This window comes from Theropithecus gelada, chromosome 14 (assembly GCF_003255815.1).
Source record: "Theropithecus gelada isolate Dixy chromosome 14, Tgel_1.0, whole genome shotgun sequence".
Lineage (NCBI taxonomy): Eukaryota > Metazoa > Chordata > Mammalia > Primates > Cercopithecidae > Theropithecus > Theropithecus gelada.
Genome location: NC_037682.1, coordinates 15,985,236 through 16,010,257, shown reverse-complemented (window position 1 = coordinate 16,010,257; position 25,022 = coordinate 15,985,236). Strand labels below are relative to the sequence as shown.

At 47.5% G+C, this 25,022-nt stretch overlaps 1 protein-coding gene across 3 annotated transcripts; it reads right to left on the bottom strand.

Moving 5' to 3' along the window:
- Positions 1-13,120: 13,120 nt before the first annotated feature.
- TIMM10 (translocase of inner mitochondrial membrane 10) lies at positions 13,121-15,450 on the bottom strand. Of its 3 annotated transcripts, none has more exons than XM_025356416.1 (3): positions 15,373-15,450; positions 14,764-14,879; positions 13,121-13,563 (listed from the first exon to the last, which is right to left on the bottom strand). In XM_025356416.1, the coding sequence occupies exons 2-3, from the start codon at positions 14,832-14,834 to the stop codon at positions 13,362-13,364; spliced, it is 273 nt and encodes a 90-aa protein (XP_025212201.1). In that variant the 5' UTR covers positions 14,835-14,879; positions 15,373-15,450; the 3' UTR covers positions 13,121-13,361. The 3 variants fall into 3 exon arrangements, with proteins under 3 accessions (XP_025212201.1, XP_025212199.1, XP_025212200.1); XM_025356414.1 differs by having other exon boundaries at positions 15,304-15,409; XM_025356415.1 differs by having other exon boundaries at positions 14,764-14,939; positions 15,304-15,389.
- Positions 15,451-25,022: the final 9,572 nt, after the last annotated feature.

Genomic DNA, 25,022 nt, shown 5'->3' with positions numbered 1-25,022 from the left:
CCCTTAGGTCGAGTTTCACGCGCACGTGACTCGCCCGCTGGTCCCGGACACTCTCCCTCTGGCACAGCCCCAGCACCTACACTTCCACCCTGGACCCCCATCTTCTCCCCCAAGCCCCCAGACTGACGTCAGGCAGCGCCCTCTGTATCGTTGTTCAAAACAAAGTGCGATTCGGCTGAAGCCGACTGACAGCGATTCAGGGCCGGCTTGGGTGGGGTTTTGAACTGTGCAGCTGGGAGCAGTGTTTTCCGAGGCAGAATGGCACGGGTTTCTTTGGAGTTAGTCAGATCGAGGTCTGAGTCTTGACGTTTCAACTGACTACCCTGGGTACCTAGGGCAAGTTACCTCTCGGAGCCTCTGCTTCCTCCTCCCTAAATTCGGTTAAAACGGAACCTATCTAACTGCCCAAAGGAATCAGGATTGTGATGCAGGTAAAATGCTGAGCATAGCATTTGGCATAGTAAGCATAATGTTAATTGTTGCTGCTGTCATTATTTCAGAAGACCTGGTGATCGGACGCTTCCAGATCAATAATTGATTGACTCTAGGTAAATCTCTCAGCCTCCCTGAGCCTCAGTTTCCTCATCTGTAAAATAGACTACTATGGTGTGGAGTAATGAGAAGTAATCTCATTACTTGTGAGTTTAATTGTGTGTTAAGAGTGCTGCTAATGCATGCTGGGCTTAATACCTAGGTGATGGATTGATAGATGCAATAAACCACCATGGCACACATTTACCTATGTAACAAGCCTGCACATTCTGCACATGTACCCCAGAACTTAAAATTAAAATTAAAATTTAAAAAAAAAAAGAGTGATAGTGGTGACCAGGTGTGGTGGCTCATGCCTGTAATTCCAGCACTTTGGGAGGCCAAGGCAGGAGGATTGCTTGAGCTCAGGAGTTCCAGACCAACCTGGACAACATGGTGAAATCCCATCTCTACAAAAAAGAAAAAAAAAAATAGCCAGGCATGGTGGTGTGCACCTGCAGTCTCAGCTACCCAACAGGCTGAGGTGGGAGGATCACTAGACCTGGAGAGATGGAGGCTGCAGTGAGCCAAGATCATGCCACTGCACTCCAGCCTGGGTGACAGAGTGAGACTCTGTCTCAAAAACAAAACAAGAGTGACTACAGAAAGCTCCAAGAAGGCCTTTGATAAAAGGGAACCCCTGAACAGATGAGCCACCAAGCCAAGAGAGGAACTAATGGCTACCATAGACAGGGCATTTTTTAAAATAAAAATATTGTTATTAATTCCTGAAGACATCATGGTCTCACTTGAACCTCATAGCTTTTCACAGAGGGAGAAAACTGTAGGCTTGCAGCTGGAGCAAGGTTAGAGGTAGGATGCAGAGTCAGGTAGGCCTGGCATTTAAGTATGGCCCCTCCCAGAAGAACGGCAAGAGCAAAGGCTTAGCGGTGGGAAAGGCACAAGGAGTTCTCGCTGGCCAAAGCACACGTCAGGCTCTGACGGTTGAACTTCTTAAAATGCAGTACTGCCTCCCAGAACTTCCAGATCAAGGTCAAACTCCTCAGCTCTGCACAGGGGGCCCTAGAGTCAACTTTCTAAGCTAGGAGGGTCATGGATCCCTTTGAGAATACAAAAGACAGTGGGCGCGGTGGCAGTGGCTCATGCCTGTAATCCCAGCATTTTGGGAGGCTGAGGCAGGAGGATCACTTGAGCCCAGGAGTTCAAGACCCACCTGGTCAACACAGTGAGACCCCTATTTCTACAAAAAATTTAGCTGAGCATGGTGGCATGTGCCTGTAGTCTCAGCTACTGGGGAGGCTGAGGTAGGATGATCCCTGAGCCCGGCAGGTCGAGGCTGCAGTGAGCCAAAATCTCGCCACTGCACTTGAGCCTGGGCGACAGAGACCCTGTCTCAAAACAAACAAACAAAAAAAAGAATAAAGATGTTATTGATCTACTCTCGACAAAAATGCTTGTGTGAACATGGACACACACACTCATTGACATTCACATTTCAAGATTTTCATGGACGCTTTCCATGAGACTCTAGTGGTCCATGGACCCCCATGGCTGGACCACTTGCTCTTCCTCATCCCAACCCACATTTCCATGGGGTTGGACTGCCTGCTGCATGAGGACACAGGCCTCATTTGGTGTGTTCATTCACTGCTGTGTATCCCAGCACCCAGAACAGCACCCGCACCTAAGGGGCACTCAGCATATGTACAATGAAGAGCCAGCCAGCTGGTTTCACACCTCCCAGTCTTTCTACCTGCTATCCCTTCTTGTGGGAACGACAGATTTCCTTCATTTCTCTTTTTTTTTTTTTTTTTGACAGATTCCAGCTCTGTTGCCCAGTTTGGAGTACAGTGGCACAATCTCAGCTCACTGCAACATCTGCCTCCAAGGTTCAAGCAATTCTCATGCCTCAGCCTCCCAAGTAACTGGGATTACAGGCACGAATCACCCCCGGGCTGATTTTTTTTTTTTCTATTCTTTTTTTTTTTTTTTTTTTCTGAGACGGAGTCTTGCTGTGTCGCCCAGGCTGGAGTGCAGTGGCCGGATCTCAGCTCACTGCAAGCTCTGCCTCCTGGGTTTACGCCATTCTCCTGCCTCAGCCTCCCGTGTAGCTGGGACTGCAGGCTCCCACCACTTCACCCGGCTAGTTTTTTGTATTTTTTAGTAGAGACAGGGTTTCACCGGGTTAGCCAGGATGGTCTCGATCTCCTGACCAATCCGCCCGTCTTGGTCTCCCAAAGTGCTGGGATTACAGGTGTGAGCCACCACGCCCAGCCGGTTTTGTTTGTTTTTAATGAAGGCGAGAGTTATCGTCAGGTTTTTGTGTTTAATTAATGGAGGATATACTGGAAAGGACAGAAACCTTAAAGCAGTAGGAGACCACCATAACAGTTCACATTTTGCAGCCATAAAAAGGAATGAGGCCAGGTATGGTGGTTCATGCCTATAATCTTAGCACTTTGGGAGGCGGAGGCGAGCGGATCACCTGAGGTCGGGAGTTTGAGACCAGCCTCACCAACATGGAGAAACCCTGTCTCTACTAAAAATACAAAATTATCCGGGCGTGGCAGTACGTGCCTGTAATCCCAGCTACTCAGGAGGCTGAAGCAGAAGAATCGCTTGAATCTGGGAGGCAGAGGTTGTGGTGAGCAGAGATGGCGCCATTGCACTCCAGCCTGGGCAAAAAGAGCGAAACTGTCTCAAAAAAAAAATAAATAAATAAAAAAAAGGAAAAAGGAATGAGATCATGTTCTTTGCAGGTACATGGATGAAGCTGGAAGCCATCATCCTCAGCAAGCTAACACAGGAACAGAAAACCAAAAACACAGGAATAGAAAACTGCATGTTCTCACTCATAAGTGGGAGTTGAACATTGAAAACACATGGACACAGAGAGGGGCACTTCACACACCAGGGCCTGTTGAGGAGTGGAGGGTGGGGGGTGAGGGGAGGGAATTTAGAGGATGGGACAACAGGTGCAGCAAACCACCATGGCACACGTATACATATGTGACAAACCTGCACATTCTGCACATGAATCCTGTTTTTTTTTTTGTTTTTTTTTTTTTTTTTGAGACGGAGTCTTGCGCTGTCGCCCAGGCTGGAGTGCAGTGGCCGGATCTCAGCTCACTGCAAGCTCCGCCTCCCGGCTTCACGCCATTCTCCGGCCTCAGCCTCCCGAGTAGCTGGGACTACAGGCGCTGCCACCTCGCCCGGCTATTTTTGTATTTCTTAGTAGAGACGGGGTTTCACCGGGTTAGCCAGGATGGTCTCGATCTCCTGACCTCGTGATCCGCCCATCTCGGCCTCCCAAAGTGCTGGGATTACAGGCTTGAGCCACCGCGCCCGGCCATGAATCCTGTTTTGTTTTGTTTTGTTTTTAGAAGAAATAAAGAAAAAACAAAGAAAAAGAAGAAACAAGCAAACAAAAATGATTCACATTTAAAATAATAAAAAATAGGTCGGGCATGGTGACTCAAGTCTATAATCCCAACACTTTGGGAGGCCAACGCGGGCAGATCTCTTGAGCCCAGGAGTTCAAGGCCAGCCTGGGCAACATGGCAAAACCCTGTCTCTACAAAAAGTACAAAACAAACAAACAAAATAGCCAGGAGTGGTGGTGTATGCCTGTCATCCCAGTACAGGAGTACAGGAGGCTGAGGTGGGAGAATCACTTGAGCCTGGGGGGCGGAGGTTGCAGTGAGCTGAGATCACGCCAATGCACTCCACCCGGGGCAACAGAGCAAGACTGTCTTTAAATAAATAAATAAAATAATAAAAAATAGAGAAGAGGAAAGAGACCTAAGATACATTTCCAAATCTGAATCAATAGGATTTATCAACCTTCTCCCCTGCCCTCAAAACAAATTCCTTCCTCAACTCTGTTCTCCTGACACTACTCATAGGTTATGTATAACAACAGCATTATCACATTTGCTGTCATGTGGGCTCCTGGCTAGCGGCTGCTTCACAGCTTAGTGGACAAGAACACTGAGACAGGGTGGGTCTAAATCCTGGCTCTGCAGCTGATTATTTGTGCGATTTTGTCCAAATCACTCCATCTCATGAGCCTCATTCTTCCAGTCTGTTAAGTGCTCAAAATAAAAGTATCCAATTCAATTCAGTATGTAATGAATTATTTAGCCTAACAAATAGTTATTATAAATCTTTGGGCCAGGCACGGTGGCTCATGCCTGTAATCCCAGCACTCTGGGAGGCCAAGGCGGGTGGATCACCTGAGGTCAGGAGTTTGAGACCAGCCTGGTCAACATGGTGAAACCCCATCTCTACTAAAACTACAAAAAATTAGCCCGGTGTGGTGGCAGGTGCCTGTAATCCCAGCTACTCAGGAGGCTGGGGCAGGAGAATTGCTTGAACCCAGGAGACAGAGGTTGCAGTGAGCCAAGATCGTGCCATTGTACTCTAGCCTGAGCAACAGAGCAAGACTCCGTCTCAAAAAAGAAAAAAAAAATCTGCATGAGGAATGTACATAAAATGGTACAGCCATTTTGGAAAACAGTCTGGCAGGTCCTCAAATAGTTAAACATAGAGTTACCACTATAGCCCAGCAATTCCACTCACCCAAGAGCATTGAGAATATCTGTTAACACAAAAATGTGTACACAAGTGTTTATAGCTGTATTATTCATTAGAGCTAAAAAGTGCAAATATCCCAGTAGTCCATCAACTGATGAATGGAGAAACAAAATGTGGTATACCCATACAATGTCATATTATTTGGCCATAAAAAGGAAGTACTGATACATGCTACAACATGGATGAACCTTGATAACGTTATGCTAAGTGAAAGAAACCAGACACAAAAGACCACATATTGTATGACTGCATTTATATGAAATGCCCAGAATAGGCAAATCCATAGAGACAGAAAGTAGATTAGTGGTTGACAGAGACTGGAGAGGGGAGATAATGGGAAATGCGGAATGACTGCTAATGGTATGGGGTTTCTTCTTGGGGTGATGAAAATGTTGTACAATTAGATAATGGTGATCATTGTAAAACTTTGTGAATATACAACACGCTGAATTGTATACTTTATTATATTTTATTTTTTTTGGAGACAAGGTCTCGCTCTGTCACCCAGGCTGGAGTGCAGTGGCAAGATCTCAGCTCACTGTAACCTCTGCCTCCCAGGCTCAAGCAATCCTCCTGCCTCAGCCTCCCGAGTACCTGGGACTACAGGCATGTGCTACCAGGCCTGGATAATTTTTGTATTTTTAGTAGAGATGGGGTTTTGCTATGTTGCCCAGGCTGATTTTGAACTCCTGGACCCAAGTGCTCCACCCACCTTGGCCTCCCAAAGTGCTAGGATTACAGGTGTGAGCCACTGCTCCCGGCCTAAATTGTATTCTTTAAAAGAGTGAATTGTATGGTGTGTGAATTATATCTCAATTTAAAAACAACAACAACAACAACAACAACCTTTGCATGTGTCAGGCACTAGGGATTCAATGGTGAATAAGACACAGACCCTATCCTCAGAGAACACAGAGCCCAGGGGGAGAGAGTCACAGACAAATCAAGTGTTACACCATCTACAGGAAGCACCATGGAGGAGAGACATGGTGCCACGAGAACATATGCTTAGAGAAGGGGATTTCATCTAGACTGGGGCTCAGGGAGGAATCTTTCAGGGTGAGGCTTATGCTAAGAATTTTCCATGTCAGAATCAGTAGAATGGATCAACCCTCCAGAGGAGTAAACAGCAAATGAAAAATCTTACAACAGGAGGATGCAGAGACACTCCGAGAGCTAAAAGAGGGATGATGTGAACAAAACACATGGGATACAGGGCCTGTGGTGTGACGTTCCAGCTGGAAAGGTAACAAGCTGATTACATTGGATCTTCTGAGACAATAAAGAGTATGCAGTAATCTCAAATGACCGAAACTGGCCTTCCTCCTCCCTAACTTGCCTTGCCTCCACTGTTGCCTGTATCATAAAAGCACCACCCTCTTCCACCCAGTGGCTTAAGACATGAAACTCAAGTCATCCCAGGCTTTCTCCCCGCCTCACTCTCCACATCCAGCCTATCAGCGAGCTTGTGGGTCCTACCACGTAAAGACTTGTCATCACCAGCCACTACTGTCCCCCAAGCCTGGATCACCATCAGCTCAGGCCTGGACTCCTGCAACCCTCTAACCTGGTCTTCCCAATCCTACCACCCACACATGACCCCACCAGCCCATCGGAATGGACTACTCGAGATGCAGATTTGATCAGGCCACATCCCTTGAAAGGCTTCCTGTGACCCTCGGGGAAATGCACAAACTCCCAATGATGGCCCCTGAGTCCTGTGCCATCTGGGTCTGCCCTCTGTGTTTTTGCCATGGTAACCTCCTTCACACCCATTAATACTCCATGCTCTCTCCTACCTCAAGTTCTTCCTGGGCCTGGAACATTCTCTGCGCTAGCCTAGCCAACTAACCCTTCAGATCTTTTGTTTGTTTGTTTGTTTGTTTTTGAGACAGAGTCTCGCTCTGTTGCCAGGCTAGAGTGCAATGGTGCAATCTATCTCAGCTCACTGCAACCTCCGCCTCCTGCAATTATTATAAGCAATTATTCTGCCTCAACGTCCCGAATAGCTGAGACTATAGGCACCCACCATCACGCCTGGCTAATTTTTGTATTTTTAGTGGAGGTGGGTTTTCACCATGTTGGCCAGTGGTCTCGAACTCCTGGCCTCAAATGACCACCCTCCTCGGCCTCCCAAAGTGCTGGGATTACAAGCGTGAGCCACTGTGCCCAGGCAACTCTTCAGATCTTTTTTTTTTTTTTTTTTGTGTTTTTTTTTTTTTTTTTTGAGACGGAGTCTCGCTCTGTCGCCCAGGCTGGAGTGCAGTGGCCGGATCTCAGCTCACTGCAAGCTCCGCCTCCCGGGTTCCCGCCATTCTCCTGCCTCAGCCTCCCGAGTAGCTGGGACTACAGGCACCCACAACCGCGCCCGGCTAATTTTTTGTATTTTTAGTAGAGACGAGGTTTCACCGTGGTCTCGATCTCCTGACCTTGTGATCCACCCGCCTCGGCCTCCCAAAGTGCTGGGATTACAGGCGTGAGCCACCGCGCCCGGCCAACTCTTCAGATCTTAATGGTCATTTCCTTTAAGTGCCTGACCTCTTGTAGTAACTTGACTGACTCCAGCAATAAATCCTTTTGCAATGTAACCTACGTAACATCTGAGTTTCCCTTTGATAAAACGCATCATATATTTGTTCCTCCGACAGTTCAGAGGGCAAGGGCCTGTGCCCACCTTCCTCACCACTATCCTCTCACCACGTAACACAGAACCCACCACCCACCATGCCTCCTGCCTGATAAATTCCTAACCATCCTTCAAATCTCACTCACCTATTACTTTCTGGGGGGCAGTTTCCCTGAGCACCAAGACAACAGGACACATTCCTTTACACACCCTGCTGAACATCTCTTTTTTGGGGGGCAGGTAGAGTGTCTCACTGTGCTGCCCAGGCTGACCTCAAACTCCTGGCCTCAAGCGATCCTCCTGCCTCGGCCTTCCAAAGTGCTGGGATTACAGGCGTGAGCCACCGTACCTGGCCACAACTGGTTTAGATTTTCTATCTTCTTTGCCCCAGCACCTAAAACAATGCTTGTCACAAGACTCCTCTCAGGTCAGCCCACAAGAGCTCTTATGAAAATCTCTAAACTGTAGGCTGGGCACAGTGGTTCCCGCTTGTAATCCCTGCACTTTGGGAGGCCGAGGTAGGTGGATCACCTGAGGTCAGGAATTTGAGACCAGCCTGACCAACAAGGTGAAACCCCCTCTCTACTAAAAATACAAAAATTAGCCAGGCACGGTGGCAGGTGCCTGTAATACCAGCTACTTGGGAGGCTGGGACAGGAGAATTGCTTGAATCTGGGAGGCGGAGGATGCAGTGAGCTGAGATCACGTCACTGTACTCCAGCCTGGGTGACGGACGAAGACTGTCTCAAAAAAAAAAAAAAAAAGAAAGAAAAAAAAAAAAGGAAATCTCTAAAATTGCATGCAAAATTCTATGTGCATTCAGGAGATAGGCTGTGACTTCTGTCAGATTTTCCAAGTGGCCTAAGATCTGAAAGAAGAACCTTTTCCCCAGATGCTAAAGGAGCTTCAAACAGCGCTGCCAACACAGACTTCTACTATGAAAAACCATCCCCCTCTAGAATACAAGTTCCAAGAGGGCAAGAATCAAGGACCTTTACCTTTTTTTTTTTTTTTTTTTTTTTTTTTTTGAGACAGGGTCTTGTTCTGTTGCTCAGGCTAGAGTGCAGTTTTGTGACCATGGCTCACTGCAGCTTCAAACTCCCGGGCTCAAGCGATCTTCCCACCTCAGCCTCCTGAGCAGCTGGCACCACAGGCACGTGCCACTATGCCCAACTAATTTTTTTCTCAAGTTGAGACAGTGTCTCACTATTGTGCCCAGGCTGGTCTCAACTCCTGGGCTTAAGCAGTCCTCCCACCTTGACCTCCCAAAATGCTGGGATTACAGATGTGAGCCCTGTGCCTGGCCTCTTTACCTATTCTGTTAATTGATGTATTCCAAGTACCTGGAATGGTGCCTGGCACATTCTTGATGTAGGTGTAAAATGACTAAACATAGTCTCAGACAACTGAAACAGTTATGTAGACGGTATATGTATTGGTTATCTATTGCTGAGTAACAAATTATCCCAAAACACAGTGGCTTAAAACTACATGTATTATCTCAGTTTGTCTAGGTCAGGAGATAGGGTATAGCTTAGCTGAGTGTTCTGTCTCAGGGTCTCTCACAAGCCTGCAAAGCGTCAGCCAGGGCTGCAGTCATCTGAAAGCTCAAGTGGGGAAGGATTTGCCTCCAAGCTCACCCATATGGTGAGCGACTCAGTTCCTTGCTGGCTGGAGGCTGCCCTCGGTTCCTTACCACCACATGGGCCTCTTCATAGGTTAGCTCACAACATAGATGCTTGCTAGCTTGCTTCATCAGAGTAAACAAGAGGGAAGAACAAGACAGTGAGAGAGTAAGAGAGAGGGAGAGAGAGAATGAGAGGAAGATCAAGAGAGGGAAACAAGACAGACTTTACACTCTCGTAATTTAACCTTAAAAGTAGCACCCCCACTTTGGGAGGCCGAGACAGGCGGATCACGAGGTCAGGAGATCGAGACCATCCTGGCTAACACGGTGAAACCCCGTCTCTACTAAAAAATGCAAAAAAACTAGCCGGGCGAGGTGGCGGGCGCCTGTAGTCCCAGCTACTCGGGAGGCTGAGGCAGGAGAATGGCGTGAACCCGGGAGGCGGAGCTTGCAGTGAGCTGAGATCCGGCCACTGCACTCCAGCCTGGGTGACAGAGCAAGACTCCGTCTCAAAAAAAAAAAAAAAAAGTAGCACCCCATTACCCTTGCTGTGTTCTGCTTATTAGAAGCAAGTATCTAGGTCTAGTAGACACTCAAGGGAGAGGATTATACACAGGCATGAATACCAGGAAGGAGGGATCATTGGAGGCCCCAGTGATCTTTGAGGCTGCCTACTGCAAGACATGTACAGAATGTTTTCTCATATAGCATCCGATTTATCTGGGCACCCAGAGCGGAAGGCACACACCAAATGCCTACAGGTCAAGCAGATGATGACAGGGAAGGAAGACATCAGTGGGGGAGGGTTGGCAGACAACTGAGCCTCTGCCCACCCTCCATCAGGCTGATGCCAAGCAGGAATGCAGGTCAACTGTTGTCAGATCTTCCAAATTTTTTTTCTTTTGAGACAGGGTCTTGCTGTCTCCCAGGCTGGAGTGCAGTGGTGCAATCTCGGTTCACTGTAACCCCTGCCTCCTGGGTTCAAGTGATTCTCATACCTCAGCCTCCTGAGTAGCTGGGATTATAGGCGTGCACCACCAGCCCAGCTAATTTTTGTATTTTTAGTAGAGACGGGGTTTCACCATGTTGGTCAGGCTGGTCTCCAACTCCTGACCTTGGGTGATCTACCCTCCACCCGCCTCAGCCTCCCAAAGTGCTGGGATTACAGGCACGAGCCACCGCTTCCGGCCCAAATTTTCAAAAGAAGCCAACATCCTAATTTTTTGAGATATTTTCTGATTTTTAAAACGGATAAGCAAAAATACATCTGTTTATTATTTTATTATTTATTATAGCAGTTTATGACTCCTCCCTATGGCAGAAAGTACCTACTTTATTGTTTTGTTGTTTTCTTTTTTTGAGACAGGGTCACACTCTGTCTCCCAGGCTGGAGTGCAGTGGTGCAATCTCGGTTCACTGTAACCTCCCCTGCCTCCCAGGTTCAAGTGATTCTCATGCCTCAGCCTCCCAAGTAGCTGGGATTAGGGGCAGGCACCACCAGTTCAGCTCATTTTTGTATTTTTAGTAGAGATGGGGTTTTACCATGTCGGCCGGGCTGGTCTCAAACTCCTGGCTTCAACTGATCTGCCCACCTCGGCCTCCCAAAGTGCTGGGATTAAAGGCGTGAGCCACCACCCCTGGCCGGCCTAATTGTTATTTCTTATACCCTTTTATGTGTGTTCCAGCCCTCTTACTGTCCACTCCACCCCCGTCCCACTTGCTCATAGGGATCTAACTAATTCACTTTGAGCACTTTCCACAGCTCTTTGCATGTAGCAGGCCAACAATATTGTTGAATGAAATATGAAACTCGACACATATCTCACAAGGGGCCATTTCCCCCTGTCCTAGAGCAGGGGTTAAAAGTGGTCACTGGTGTCTAAATTAGAATCCTGGCTGGATGACTTGCATGCTGCATGACCTTAGGCAAGTTACTAGCTTTTGAGAGCCTCAGCTTCCTCAGCTGGGAACAATCGTACCTGCCTTAGAGAGCTGTTAGATGGATTAGCTGAAATAATACACGTGAAGAATTTCGCAGAGTTTAGCGCACAACAGCAACTCAATAAATGATTTACTGTCACTCACATCATCCATTCCCTTTCTCTCCTCACTGGCTTCCTGCCTCATCACCCTTTAGTCCTTTATCGACCATCTTCTGCCACTGTCTACCTGGCTGGCAGCTCGAGTGAGCCACCACAATGCAAACTTGTCATTATCACTGAACGAGTTAAACTCTTCAATAGTTGGCTGTTGCCCTTAGTAGGAGAAAATCCAAACTCCTTATCACAGCTCACCAAGCTGTTGTGGAGCTGTCTGCCCAGGCTCCAAGTCTCATCTTCACCTCTCTTCACACTCAGCACTCCAGCCACACTGAAGCTGAAGCTCTCCTTTCCTGAATGCTCCACCTCCACACTTACCGCCACTTCAACAAAGCCTTTGCAAGTGCCATTGCCTCCAGCTGGAACCTCTAATCCCGCCTCCTACCACCCCTTCTAGATGTTCCGTCTCTGTGCTAACAGAGAATTCTTGATGTTTCTTGCTAAACCTGAGGGCATGCACAATATCGATTTTCCTCACCTGTCCTCTCTTCCAAGAACAAGGCCGGCAGAGAATAGGCAAATAATAAAATGTGCGGCATTGTCCACAGCAGCGCTGACCATGAGCAGACAGCGCCACCTGTTGACCAAAATCTGCACTTCAGTACCTGGAAAGGAGCTTTATTGCTTTCTACCCCTAAGACATGAGTTATGGCTTTGAAGTTTTCCAGTACATCCGGTATCTTCACTCCCACCAAACTTGGCAATGAAAAAAGCTAATGTTATTGCATACTTAGTGTATGCTAGGTACTCTCCTAAGTGCTTTGGTTATTAACACGTTTAATTTTTGCAACTACCTAATGAGGTAGGTAAGCTTACTGCCATTTTATGATGGGGTAATCGAGGCACAGAGTAGTTAAAATGCCTCACCCAAGATCACACTGCTAGAAAATTTCAGTAGAAACTCAAAGTTAAGCAGTCTGGCTTGAATCTGCACTCACAAGCCCCAAACTCACTGCCTCTGTTCTATCTCCTTTACTCCAATGATCTAGTTACAACCCGGACACTTCTACCAGGAAGCTCCTCTTTGAAGGTACCGCTGTCACAGTGGCACTGGTGTCAACCACAGTCCCATCTGGACACAGAAAACGCAGCAGTTGGGTCTGGCCTCCATGTTATTGCTCTGCTTGTGTGACCTCCAGCAAGCAACTTACTTCTTAAATCCTCAGCTTCCTCATCTGTAAAACAGGATGAGTCAGGGGGCTAACCCTATTTTACAGATGCAGAAGCTAAAGCACACAAAAGTGACAGGTGCAGGGCCACACAAAAAGCGGCAGACAACAGGCAAACCTAAGCTCTTACTTTTTTTTTGAGATGGAGTCTCGCTGTCACCCAGGCTGGAGTACAGTGGCACAATCCCGGCTCATGCAACCTCCACCTCCTGGGTTCAAGCGATTCTCCTGCCTCAGCCTCCTGAGTAGCTGGGATTACAAGCACCCGCCACTACACCCAGCTAATTTTTGTATTTTTAGTAGAGACGGGGTTTTGCCATGTTGGCCAGGCTGGTCTTGAACTCCTGACCTCAAGTGATCCACCCACTTCAGCCTCCCAAAGTGCTGGGATTACAGGTGTGAGCCACTGTGCCTGGCCTGTCCTACTCTTAAACACTACATTAGTCTCCCTCTGCTGGTAGGGGCTGTGTCTGTTTACTCTCAAATGCCACACACACTGCTTTGCACATAGTAGGTGTCAACAAACTTGTTTTAATATATATATATATATACATACATACATACACACACAGTCACATTCCAGTGTGACAAATACTCCTTCACCAGGAGACAGCGCTACCACTCCAGGATCTTGAAGACTCGCTACAGAGAGCTTAGGCCTGGCAGTCCTCACAGATGACACCCAACAGGGAGCACTTTTATTAAAGTGGGAAGGGGTGGGGTGTACCCCAGGGTGTATGCTGACACGGACCTCATGCGGGCCCAGAGCTCTGCTGCACCCTCTTCATCAGCTCTTCATCCTGCATAGACAACTCTGTCAACTTTTTGCCCATTCGCTCATGGATGTCCAAGTACTTAGAGACACATCGGTCCAGGCACACAGACTCGCCCTTGGAGAGCTCTGCTTCCTTGTAGTGAGGAGGCACACACTTCCGGTGGCAGGCACTGGTCATTCTGGAGGGAGGGAGGGGCAAGGTCATGTCAGCAGCATCCTGTGACATCCCAGGAACCCTTGACCATTCCAGCCCTGCTATATTGATGTCACCTTCCCCAAGAAAGCAGTGTAAATCCTCAGTTTACACCTCAACCACTGGAAGGTCCTTGCAAGTAGGAAACTTGCCTGAGCCCATGTATATGACTAATTAAGTAGAAACAATTTGTTAAGGACTGGCTATGTGCCAGGCATCATGCTAAGTGCTTTACCTGCATTCTGTTACGCAATGCTTACAATTACCCCAAGAGATACTCATCCCCATTTTACAGACGAGAAAATTAAGGCAAACAGAGGCTCAGTAATTTTCTAAGAATCACATAGAGCTGAGATATGAACCCAGGTCATCTGACCTCACAGTCTACACTTAACAATCTTTCTAATTTATAGTCGTCAGGATAAACCAACCAATCAAGAGAGCTTAAGCCAATAAAAATAGCAGACATTTCACTGTTACTAAGTGTTGGGCTTGAGGCTAAGGACTTTCATATATTTTTAGATTTAATATTTATGATGCCCTATGAGGTAGGTATCATTATGTCTTTTTCATAATGAGGAAACCAATTGTCAAACAGTGCAAGTAACATGTCCAAGTATACTGCTGGTGATTGGTGGAGCCAGGATTTGTTCCCAAATGTGCCAAATGGTTATGAGCACTAGTTGCAGAACCAGACTGAGGTGCTAGTTCTGGCATTGTTACCCACCAGCTGCGGACCCTAAGGAGGTTACTTAACCTCTAGCAGCATCAATTTCCTCATTTTAAGATGGGACTAATAAAATTAACCCACTGGATTATTTTGAAGATTAACAAGAGCCTGACACAGAATAAAGGGTTTTAAAATGTTAACTACTAAATGGGCTGGCTATGTGCTATTTATCAAGAGGCAAATACTCAGCTTTTCTTGGAACCTAACCAGAGCCTGGATTGGAGTTTCTCTTCCTGCTTGGCTCCTGCATTGCCAGTTCCATCCCCATCTAAATGCCCAACTCATTCTAGTGACTGCATCTACATTAGGATCAACCTTGGAGGTGCGTATGGGGAGGGTAAGCATGGGCCTCAGGCTCCCCTACATTCAGGAAGGAATTTGTTGTAAGTCATTCACCTTCGATATGGGTGACCAAGACTTATTTTCCAAGACAGGGTAGAACATAGTTCTCTTTACCTGTTGTACATATCGGCCATCATCTCCACCTCCAGCTCCGCAGCCAGCTGTTGGGCCCTGAGAGGATCCATCTCAGCCTAGCACCGTGGAAGGTATCTCCTTCTGGCCTCCTAATCCTGGGAGCAGACATCACCATCAGCACCCACCGCCGCCGTTCACTCTCCTACCCCTTGGGGCTAGAGGATACAGAGGACTCACAGGGCGCCAGACCACCACGGGCCACTAACCTCAGTGAGCTTAACCACCCCATTTCACGGATGTGGAAACTGAGGCCTCGCCCAAGGTCGCACAGGACGTCCATGGCGAGCCTGGAAATCGAGCCCCAGATCTCTGATGCCCCAGTCCCTGGAGGTCACCTCTATTCAGAAGATCGAGGACCGAGGCAGAACGCTCTAACCCATAAGCCTGAACCTCCAGGGCCCTGGGAATGAGATCGTACGCTGAACACCGGCGACTGGGACGCAGCCTAAAGGCTGCGCCTCTGAAATGGCGACGCCATAATCAGAGCCACATTGAATTCAGAGGTCATGGGTCACTCACCACTGCCTGGGACGGATCGCAATGCTCACGGAGACCCCAACTTCTGACAAAAACTATAACGTTACCCGCCTCTCCAGAAGGCTCCAGCGGAAGCACGTGGGTTACTTCCGGGAGGGAAGTCCCGCCTCTCCTTTGATTCAAACTCGCTTCCGGAACTAAATACCAACGAGACGGCGCCGGGAACTCGGCGATCCTAGAGAGGGAGCGGCCGGCGCCGGGCGAAGAGGAAGGCGACTTGCCAGTGCTAGAGGGGACGCCAAAGTACCATAGAGGCTTGGGCGGGGTGCAGAGCGTCTGCAGCCCGCTTACAATTCAAGTCCCTTGGGATGTCACAGAGCCGCTTCAGTTTATTGGTTCTGTAGGAAGAGGCGTGGCGACAGATATCAGTGAACCTCATCCCAGTTCCGGACAGCCGACTCCTGAGCGTAAATCAGGCGTGGAGAAGGAAGAACGCCCCCAAGCAGCGATTCTGTTTTTGTTTCGCGTTAAAATCCCTGGAACGTTTTTAAACGTCCCAGTGCCCAGGACTCACCTCATTTCAATTAAATCAGAATCTCTGGGAGTAGGACCCAGGCATCAATACAATTTAAAATTCCCCAGGTGATTCGTATGTACAGCCAAATTTGAGAAGCAGTGCTCCATGGGACGTTGTGCGATTACTACTGTGTGTAGGTCACACTAAGCCCCTTCTGGTGTTGCAACGATAAGCGAGATAGGCTTCCTGTTCGTAGAAAGACAAGACGTGTAAAATATGTTTTCTTCAACAGTCAGAGGTCCTGAGCCACAAAGAGATTAATAAAAGCAATTTCGGCTGCCACCGGGGCTAATCTTGGGTGAGGGAGAAGGAGGGTACTGGTGAACTTTTCAACTTTCAAGACTTAATGTGTTCTTCAAACTGCACCATTCACTCATTCCCCACTAAAAAGAAGGAAACAACACTCAGTCCCTTGATTTGTCACACAATTTCCTAGTAAAATAAATTTACAAGATGTAAATTGATGACGCAAGGGCACATTGCCCATTGGAAAAGGTGGGCTAGACATTTTATATGTGTGGTCGTCATATGCTTCCCTAATTGTCCAAGACCATCCTGATTTTAAACAATCGACCTTTCTGCTTTGAAGACTCATCTTTGTCAAAGCTTGTGCCCTGATTTTTAAAGATTGAGGTATAATATTCATAAAGTGCATAAAATACACGAATCTCAAGCTTAATTAAATATATATGTGTATATATACATTTGTATAACCACCACCCAGATCAAGATATAAAATACTTCCTGCACCCCAAAAAGTTATCTTGTGTTTCTTCCCCATCAATACTCCCTCTTGAAGTTAACCACTATTCTGACCTCTATCACCATCAATTCGTTTTCCTTGTTCTTGAACTTCATGTAAATGGAATTACACATTATTTTCTCTTTTGTGCCTGACGTCTTTAGCTCAATGTACCTGTAAGATTTCCTCCATATTGTTGTGTGCATCTGTTATTCCTTCAGTTTTTTGCTGTCTAGTGTTTGATTGTATGAGCATGCCACAATTCATTTATCCATTCTCCTGTTGATGGATGTTTGGATTCTTTCTAGTTTTTGCCTATTATGCAATAATGCTGCTATGATACTCTTGTACAGATGGACATATCTTGCCTTGGTTTTTGCTTTTGAAAATATAGTCAACATTGGCCAGGTGTGGTGGCTCACGCCTGTAATCCCAGCACTTTGGAAGGCTGAGGCGGGTGGATGACCTGAGGTCAGGAGTTCAAGACCAGCCTGGCCAACATGGTGAAACCCCATCTCTACTAAAAATACAAAAAAAAAAGTAGCCCAGTGTGGTGGTGGGTGTTTGTAATCCCAGCTACTCAGGAGGCTAAGCAGGAGGCTAAGGCAGGAGAATCGCTTGAACCTGGGAGGCAGAGTTTACAGTGAGCCAAGATCACACCATTACACTCCAGCCTGGGCAACAAGAGTGAAACTCTGATCCCCCTGCAAAAAAGAAAAAATATAGGCAACATTATGGAAAGTTAAGAAACTGCGTGGGAAAAGGAGATGGGTTCTTACAAGAGGAATCTTGCAATATTTACTGGGCCTTACGAAAGGTTACATACTGTATGATTTCATTTAAGTAACATTCTCAAAATCACAAAATTATAGAGATGGAGAAGAGATTTCTGATTGCCTAGTGTTAGGGTTGATGGGGAGACAGAAGTGTACCTATAAAGGGTAGCACAAGAGAGATCTTTGTGTTGCTGGATAATTCTGTATCCTGATTGTGGTGGTGGTTACAAGAATCTACACAGGTGATAAGATGCCATAGAACTGGCCGGGCACGGTGGCTCATGCCTGTAATCTCAGCACTTTGGGAGGCCAAGGCGAGCAAATCATGAGGGTAGGAGTTTGAGACCAGCCTGGCCAAGATGGTGAAACTCCATCTCTACCAAAAATACAAAAAATTAGCTGGGTGTAGTGGCAGGCACCTGTAACCCCAGTGACTTGGGAGGCTGAGGCAGGAGAATCGCTTGAACCCAGGAGGTGGAGGTTGCCGTGAGCCGAGATTGTGCCACTGCACTCCAGCCCAGGCGACAGAGTGAGACTCTGTCTCAAAAAAAAAAAAAAAAAAAAAAAAAGTCATAGAACTACTACACACACACATTATACCAATGTTAATTACCTGGCTTTGATATTGAATATAGTTATGTGAGATTTAACCTTTAGTGGAAGTTGCTAAAGGGTGTGCAGGACCTCTCTGTACTATTAATGCAATTTCCTGTGAACCTATAATTATTTCTAAATAAAAAGTTTTAAAAATCACTACAAAAAAGAAAACAAATCACTGTCTGCACTATTACTGTTTCCCATCACTTCTTCTCACCTCCATGGCTGACACTGTGGTCCAAGCCACCACCATCCTGCACCAGGGTCACTGAGTTTGTCTCCTGACTGCTCTCCCCACTTCTATCCATGCTTCTTCATTTTATTCTCAAAACAGCACCCATCCAGGGTGTATCTGCCCAAGACTGGTGAGTTCTTCCACATCTCTCTCTGGCTTACTGTTTTTTTGTTTAAATTCATTTCTCTAGTCCTACTGTCATTAAATATTGAAAAGAGCAAAATACGCTGGGCGTGGTGGCTCATGCCTATAATCCCAGCCGGGTTTCAAGTATTACTAGAGCCAGCCGGCAACCATTAATATTGGACTATTTAATCACTAGTACCCAAACGCAGATGCACAAAAAGATTTCTCTTTCAGATCATCCCGGGCAAGATTTCCAAGTTCCTGTCATATTTCTGTTAATTAATTAGTTATTTCCTTCAATATGTATTTATCAAGTACTTACTATGAGCCAGGCAATTCTGCTAGGCTCTGGGCATACAGCCATGAGCATGGTAGATAAAATCCCTGCCCTCATGGAGCTTAAAGCCTAGTGAGAGAGACAGATGATAAGGAAATGAATAAGGTAATTTTAGATTTAGTATTATGAGGACAATAAAAACAGTATTATGAGGACCATAAATACAGCTGAAATGATGGAGAGGAATTGAAGGTCATGGAAAACCTGAGGGAATGAAATTTCAGCTGAGTCCAGAAGAGTGAGAGGGAGCCAGTCTTACAAAGAGTAGAAGGAAAACCAGTCCTGAGTCTGAAAAGGGATGGATTTATTTAAGGAATAGGAAGGAGGCCACTGTGGCCCAGTGGTGGGACTTCGGGGAGGAGGACTGGGGGGTCCCAAGCTTCGTAGTAGTAAGAGTGTCCCCTGCACCCATTCTCCAAAAGCAGTGCCTTTCTTAGATCATAAAACGCACAGAGAAAGTGAAGACTTTTTTTGAGATGGAGTCTCTGTCACCCAGGCTGGAGTGCAGTGTGACTTGCTGCAACCTCTGCCTCCCAGGTTCAAGTGATTCTTGTGCCTCAGCCTCCCAAATAGCTGAGATTACAGGCGTGCGCCACCACGCCCGGCTAATTTTTGTATTTTTAGTAGAGACAGGGTTTCACCCTGTTGGCCATGCTGTTCTTGAACTCCTGGCTTCAAGTGATCCACCGGCCTCGGCCGCCCAAAGTGCTGGAATTACCGGCATGAGCCACCGAGCCCAGGCTTGTTTTGTTTTTTTCTTAGCAAAATGTGCTAAAATGCTCAATATTTTCTTAGTATAAAAATGTGTTCGGAGCCTAATGTGTACCTGTCACTTCAACTCAAAATAGAACTCAGGAGTTTGGTATTTTCCAGGCTCCATCCAGTGATCTGTCAGCTTGTCCCATCACTTTTGCCCTCTCTGCCCCTCCCCCTCCAAATCTCTCAGTCAGCTGTGAGCCCCGAGACACATCCCCTGTGTTGGCAGCTGCCCCACTCATCCCCTCCTTAGCCCAGCCTTAAGCAGCTGCTTTTGTCTGAGGACGTAGCTGCTTTTGTCTGAGGCCTACGTAAGGAACGTGGCAGGGGCGGGTGTGAAGGGAGCACAGGAGGCCTCGCATGGGCTTTGGCTGAGCAGCAGAGGCCAGGGCCATGCTCCAAATGGGTCCTGAAGATGGTTGTCAATGTCCCTATGGTTAGGAGGGTCCATTGGGAAGAAAGGTGACCACAGGACAGATGCTGCCAGGCTCAGGGCGGGAGGGACGTGCCGTGATTGAAAGGTGCCACCTGTCAGATCTTCCACAGGAAATCCGAGCCTCCCAGTCTAAGGGAAAGTGTTGTACCAACAGGCTAGTAAACAATGCTCTTCAGGCAGCCCAAGCCTCTTGAAGTGGGGGTGGGGTGGGGTGGAAGAGGGAGAGGAAGGGGGGAGGCGGGACCAAAGAGCTGGGGGCTAGAGGCCACTGAGGCTTAAAGGCAGCCTGGGAGTGAGGCCGCTCAGCTGGAGGAAAGACAGTTCCTGAGCCACAGGCAGAAGCCCCACAGGTAGGAGAAGCCCTGGGCCTCTTCCTAAGGGCCCCTCCCCATCTGCCAATTCTCACTCCCACCTTCCAAGGGCCAGAGCCTCCCAGGAGGGCCCCCCAGCTGGAGAAATCCAGGCTCCTTTCTAATTCTCTCCACCACGATATCTACTCGCTTTAGATGCCAGGGGTCTCAGCCCTGCACCAGAGCACCTACAGAGCAGACAGCCAGTGGCCATCCATGAGGAGGCCTCAGAGCAGGGGAGGGTACCTTGGGAGTCTCGAGAGTCAAGCTGGGTGGGGGGGTAGACTGTCTAAGCCAAGCCTGTCCAGCCCATGGGCTACCTGCGGCCCAGGATGGCTTTGAATGTGGCCCAATATGAATTCATAAACTTTCTTAAAACATTATGAGATTTTTGGGTTTTGTTTTGTTTTGTTTTGTTTTGTTTTTGCAATTTTTGTTTTAGCTCATCCGCTATCGTTAGTGTTAACGTATTTTACATGTGGCCCAAGACACTTCTACTTCTACCAGTGTGGTCTAGGGAAGCCAAAAGATTGGGCCCTCCTAGGCTAAGCAATTGAGATCGGCCTCTCCAAGGGAGGACCCCTGGCTGAGTGGGGAAGGTGGAAGCCTTAGGACAACGAGATGACAGAGGAGGCTGCAGTGGGTGGTGGACACATCACAGAACATCCAGCGTTTATACTACTGGGGGCTTGGTTCTTGGGCTCCTGGATCCCTTTCCTCTTGGTCTGCCAGAAGAAACAGGAAGAGAGAGGGAGGGGAGATATCTGCACTGCTGCTTTGGACACAAAACAGGGATGGTCTGGAGGCTTCTTGGGGAAGGAAGGAGGAAGGAAAGTAGAGAAAGATAGGAGGGGCGGAGAAACTTTCACGAAGGGCCTACTGTGCACCTAGAAGAAAGAGAGAGAAACTCCTCGGCTGAATCTGACTGCCCTTCCCAACTGGTGGGGTGCCCCAACTCTGGGCCGGGGCCTTTGGAGGGACACTGGGCTGAGGAGCTAGTGGGAGCATATATTTGGTGTGAGCTTTGGAGTGGAAGTTGGGACACTTGGATTCTAGATAGGGCCAGGCCATTTGTCCTATAACTTTAGTCAAGGGACTTCAACTCCCTGAGCATCAAATTCCTGTTGGCTCCCTAATGGGCCCAATAACCTATTCTGAAGGGTCACAGCAAGAAACAACCAAGAGAAAGCAGGGCCTCCACAGTGTAAGCTGTAAACTACAGTAGGGCTATGAATGTTGGGGGTGGGTGGTGGTGTCCTGGTTTCTCAGCACTCTGAGCATATTCACTGCTTTTCTATTTGTGACAAGCCTGGAGGGTGGAAAGCTGAGGTGATAAACATGCAGGATAGCCGAGGTGTGTGTGCGTGTGCGTGCATCTACCCTTCCCCTCTACCACTCTAAGTATGCAGCATGTAGACAGAAGGAAAGATGGTTAGAGCTGCCAGGCTCAGTGGCTCATGCCTATAAACCCAGCACTTTAGGAGGCCGAGGCAGGAGGATCGCTTGAGGCCAAGAGTTTGAGACCAGCCTGGGAAACATAGTGAGACCCCATCTCTATTAAAAAAAAAAAAAAAAAAAATTAGCCAGGTGTGATGACGCACACCTGTGGTCACAGCTCCTCGGGAGGCTAAGGTGGGAAGATCCCTTGAGTCCAGGAGGTTGAGATCACAAGGAGCTATGATTGAACCACTGCACTCCAGCCTGGGCAGCAGAGTAAGACCCTGTCTCTTTAAAAAAAAAAAAAAAAAAAAAGATGACTGGAGCACTTAGCTATGTCTTAGCCAAACAGTGTCACACTTTGAGGTATAAAAAGGGTTTGTTATCATCCTACTGGCATTCAGTTCTCTCTGCCTTGACTCACTGATAAATGCCCTCAAGGCTGGGTCAGGACCTTGCCCTGGCCCAGGGCTGGTCACAGCCAACCTACACCATACGAGCTGATGGGTGCTGAGTACTCATTCATGCCAAGCATGCCTCCGAATCCTGTTTTGTTTTGTTTTTCTAAGAGCTAAGGTCTCACTTTGTTGCCCAGGCTGGAGTGTAGTGGCTATTCACAGGCATCATTATAGTGCACTGCAGGCTTGACCTTCTGGCCTCAGGTGATCCTCCTACCTCAGCCTCCCAATTAGCTGGACCACAGGCATGTGCCACCATGCCTGGCTCCAAATATTTTCTAAGCATGGGCTGCCTTAACCCTCCAAATATTTTCTAAGCATGGGCTTCCTTAATCCTCCACCATCCCTATGGGATGGGACCTATTGTTATCTGCAGAAATCAAAACACAGAGAGGATGGATAGCTTGCTCAAGGTTAACACAATTAGTAACCCATGGCAGCTGGGATCCCGTCACAGGAAGACACAAGAATCAATGATTTTCACCACTAGTCCATGTCACCTTCCAAACAAGAGCAGAGAGCAGGAGGGGAAGGGATTGTGTTAGACCAGCATTTGCCATGCTTTCTTCTGCTGCTAGAGACGGCAGTAGATGCTCCTCAGGAAAAACAAAGCAAAAAGAAAAGAAAACAAAGGGGAGGGAAAAAAAGTAATGGTCAAATAGGTTCGGAGAAAAGTGAGTTAAATGAAGTATAAGCAAGGTTAAGGTTTCTTGACTATCTGGTTTCTAAAATCTACTTAATTGCTAATGAAGTTGTGTATCTGTTTTTGTTTTGTTTTGTTTAATTTTATTTTCTTTACTATAGAGACAGAATTTCATATGTTGCCTAGGCTGGACTTGAACTCTTGGGCTCAAGTACTCCTCCCACCTCGGCGGCCCAAAATGCTAAGATTACAGGCGTGAGTTACTGCGCCTGACTGAAACTGTATATCTCTAAGAGGATAAAGAGTAGGCTTTTTTGTGGAGCAACCATAGCCAGAGAATACTCTTTCTCCCAACCCCACAGAAAACCCTCTCCATGTCACGGGAGACCCTAGTTTTCCATAGAACGCAGTGTGGAGAACCTGACCCAAATGAACCTCATCATTGTCAGTTGAAACTGAGGCCAAGAGAGGGAAAAGGACTTGCTCAGGTCTCAGTCAGGACTGGAAGATGCAGGTCACAGCCAGTTCCACAACTTCCCGGCTCCCAGCATATTTGCTGATGTATATCCATCACCCTGGCTCAACTTCCCTCTTTTTTTTTTGAGACAGAGTCTTGCTCTGTCACCCAGGCAGGAATGCGGTGACACGAACTCGGCTCACTGCAACCTCCGCCTCCTGAGTTCAAGCGATTCTCCTGCCTCAGCCTCCCAAGTAGCTGAGATTACAAGCGTCCGCCACCACACCCAGCTAATTTTTGTATTTTTAGTAGAGATGGGGTTTCACCATATTGGCCAGGCTGGTCTCGAACTCCTGACCTTGTGATCTGCCCACCGCGGGCTCCCAAAGTGCTGGGATTACAGGTGTGAGCCACCGTGCCTGGTGTCATCTTCTCTCTTACTTTAAGACATTGCTGGAGCCACTGAACCAGGAAGGGGGCTCTAGCAGGAATCATAGGACAGTGTGAGCATCTTTACAAATCCCAGCCTACTTTTAGGAAACAGTGAGGGCATCGAATTCAGGAACCCCAGGACTCTAGGTAAGACCCGAGTGGGTGGTGGGAACAGAGCCCTGTCCGTCTTCTTGCCTCCTGTCCTCTGCCCATTTACCCAGGTGCCCTCTGTACTATCACTGAGAAAGATGGTACTGCCAAGGGCAAGGGGTATTTTTAGTGCGTGACAGGAGTGCCCACTTTTCTTACTGCCTGAGTCATGCCCTGAGCCCTATTTGGGGATTGTTTTCTTTGTAACTACACCCCCCAAGAAGGGCAGGGGCATGAAGGAGCTAACCCGAGGCCCCTACACACCTGTTTTGTAGATCCTCCAGTATATACAGTACTTAAATAGGCAACTCCGAGTTAAGATGTCATAGTCTACCCCCATGCTTTCTGGGGGCAGCAGGAGGGTCAGGTTGCCAAGCAGAGGCCAGGGAGAGTACAGTCTCATTCTTCACTCAAGGAAACACTTCTTTGCCCAGGCCCACCTTTTCCGAAAACCATAGGCTGGCAGAGCTGGCAAGGCTCCAGAGACCAGTTGGCCCTGGGGTTCCTAAATTTCAGCCATTTTTATACACCACCTTTATGATTTTGCTACCTCTGTACCACCTATATTCCAGTTTCCTGAATGACTTCCTTTGAATCAACTTATTTTTAAATTCAGTAAATGGATTTTTAAAAGACACTGTATCACTGTTGGAAATGGAAACTCAATATCACTTACCAGAAATAGAAAGTAACTGTAAAAATAAATACAATGGAAACAAAAAGGTGTTATTCAATTCTATCTAGATACTTCTGCTTGCCTAGGCTCTCAGAGGAGAGTAGCGGTTGTTCCACAGGTGTTCTAGGATGCCAGTATAAAATTGTGACCAGGCGCTGCTCATGCCTGTAATCCCAGAACCTTGGGAGGCCGAGGCAGGTGGATCGCTTGAGCTCAGGAGTTCGAGACCAGCCTGGGCAACAGGGCAAAACCCCGTCTCTACAAAAAAATACAAAAATTAGCCAAGTGTGGTGGTGAGCACCTGCAGTCCCAGCTACTCGGGAGGCTGAGGTTGGAGGATCACCTGACCCCAGGAGGCAGAGGTTGCAGTGACCTGAGATTGCACTCCGGCACTCCAGCCTGGATGACAGAGCAAGACCCCCTCTCAAAAAATAAATAATACAATAAAATTGTGACCAGCTCAGTGGCTTAATCAAAAAGAGGCAACATGACTGAAAAGGCATTATGTGATTCAATGTTCTTTAAAGCCAAAGCCAGAACCTACAGAGGGGCATCAGGTGAACACCATCTAACATC

Excerpts from the sequence above, each read along its gene's own strand:
- TIMM10 (XM_025356416.1), bottom strand. The coding sequence starts at position 14,834 with ATGGATCCTCTCAGGGCCCAACAGCTGGCTGCGGAGCTGGAGGTGGAG. Across the intron at positions 13,564-14,763 it reads ATGGCCGATATGTACAACAG|AATGACCAGTGCCTGCCACC; the intron begins GTAAAGAGAACT and ends CCCTCCCTCCAG.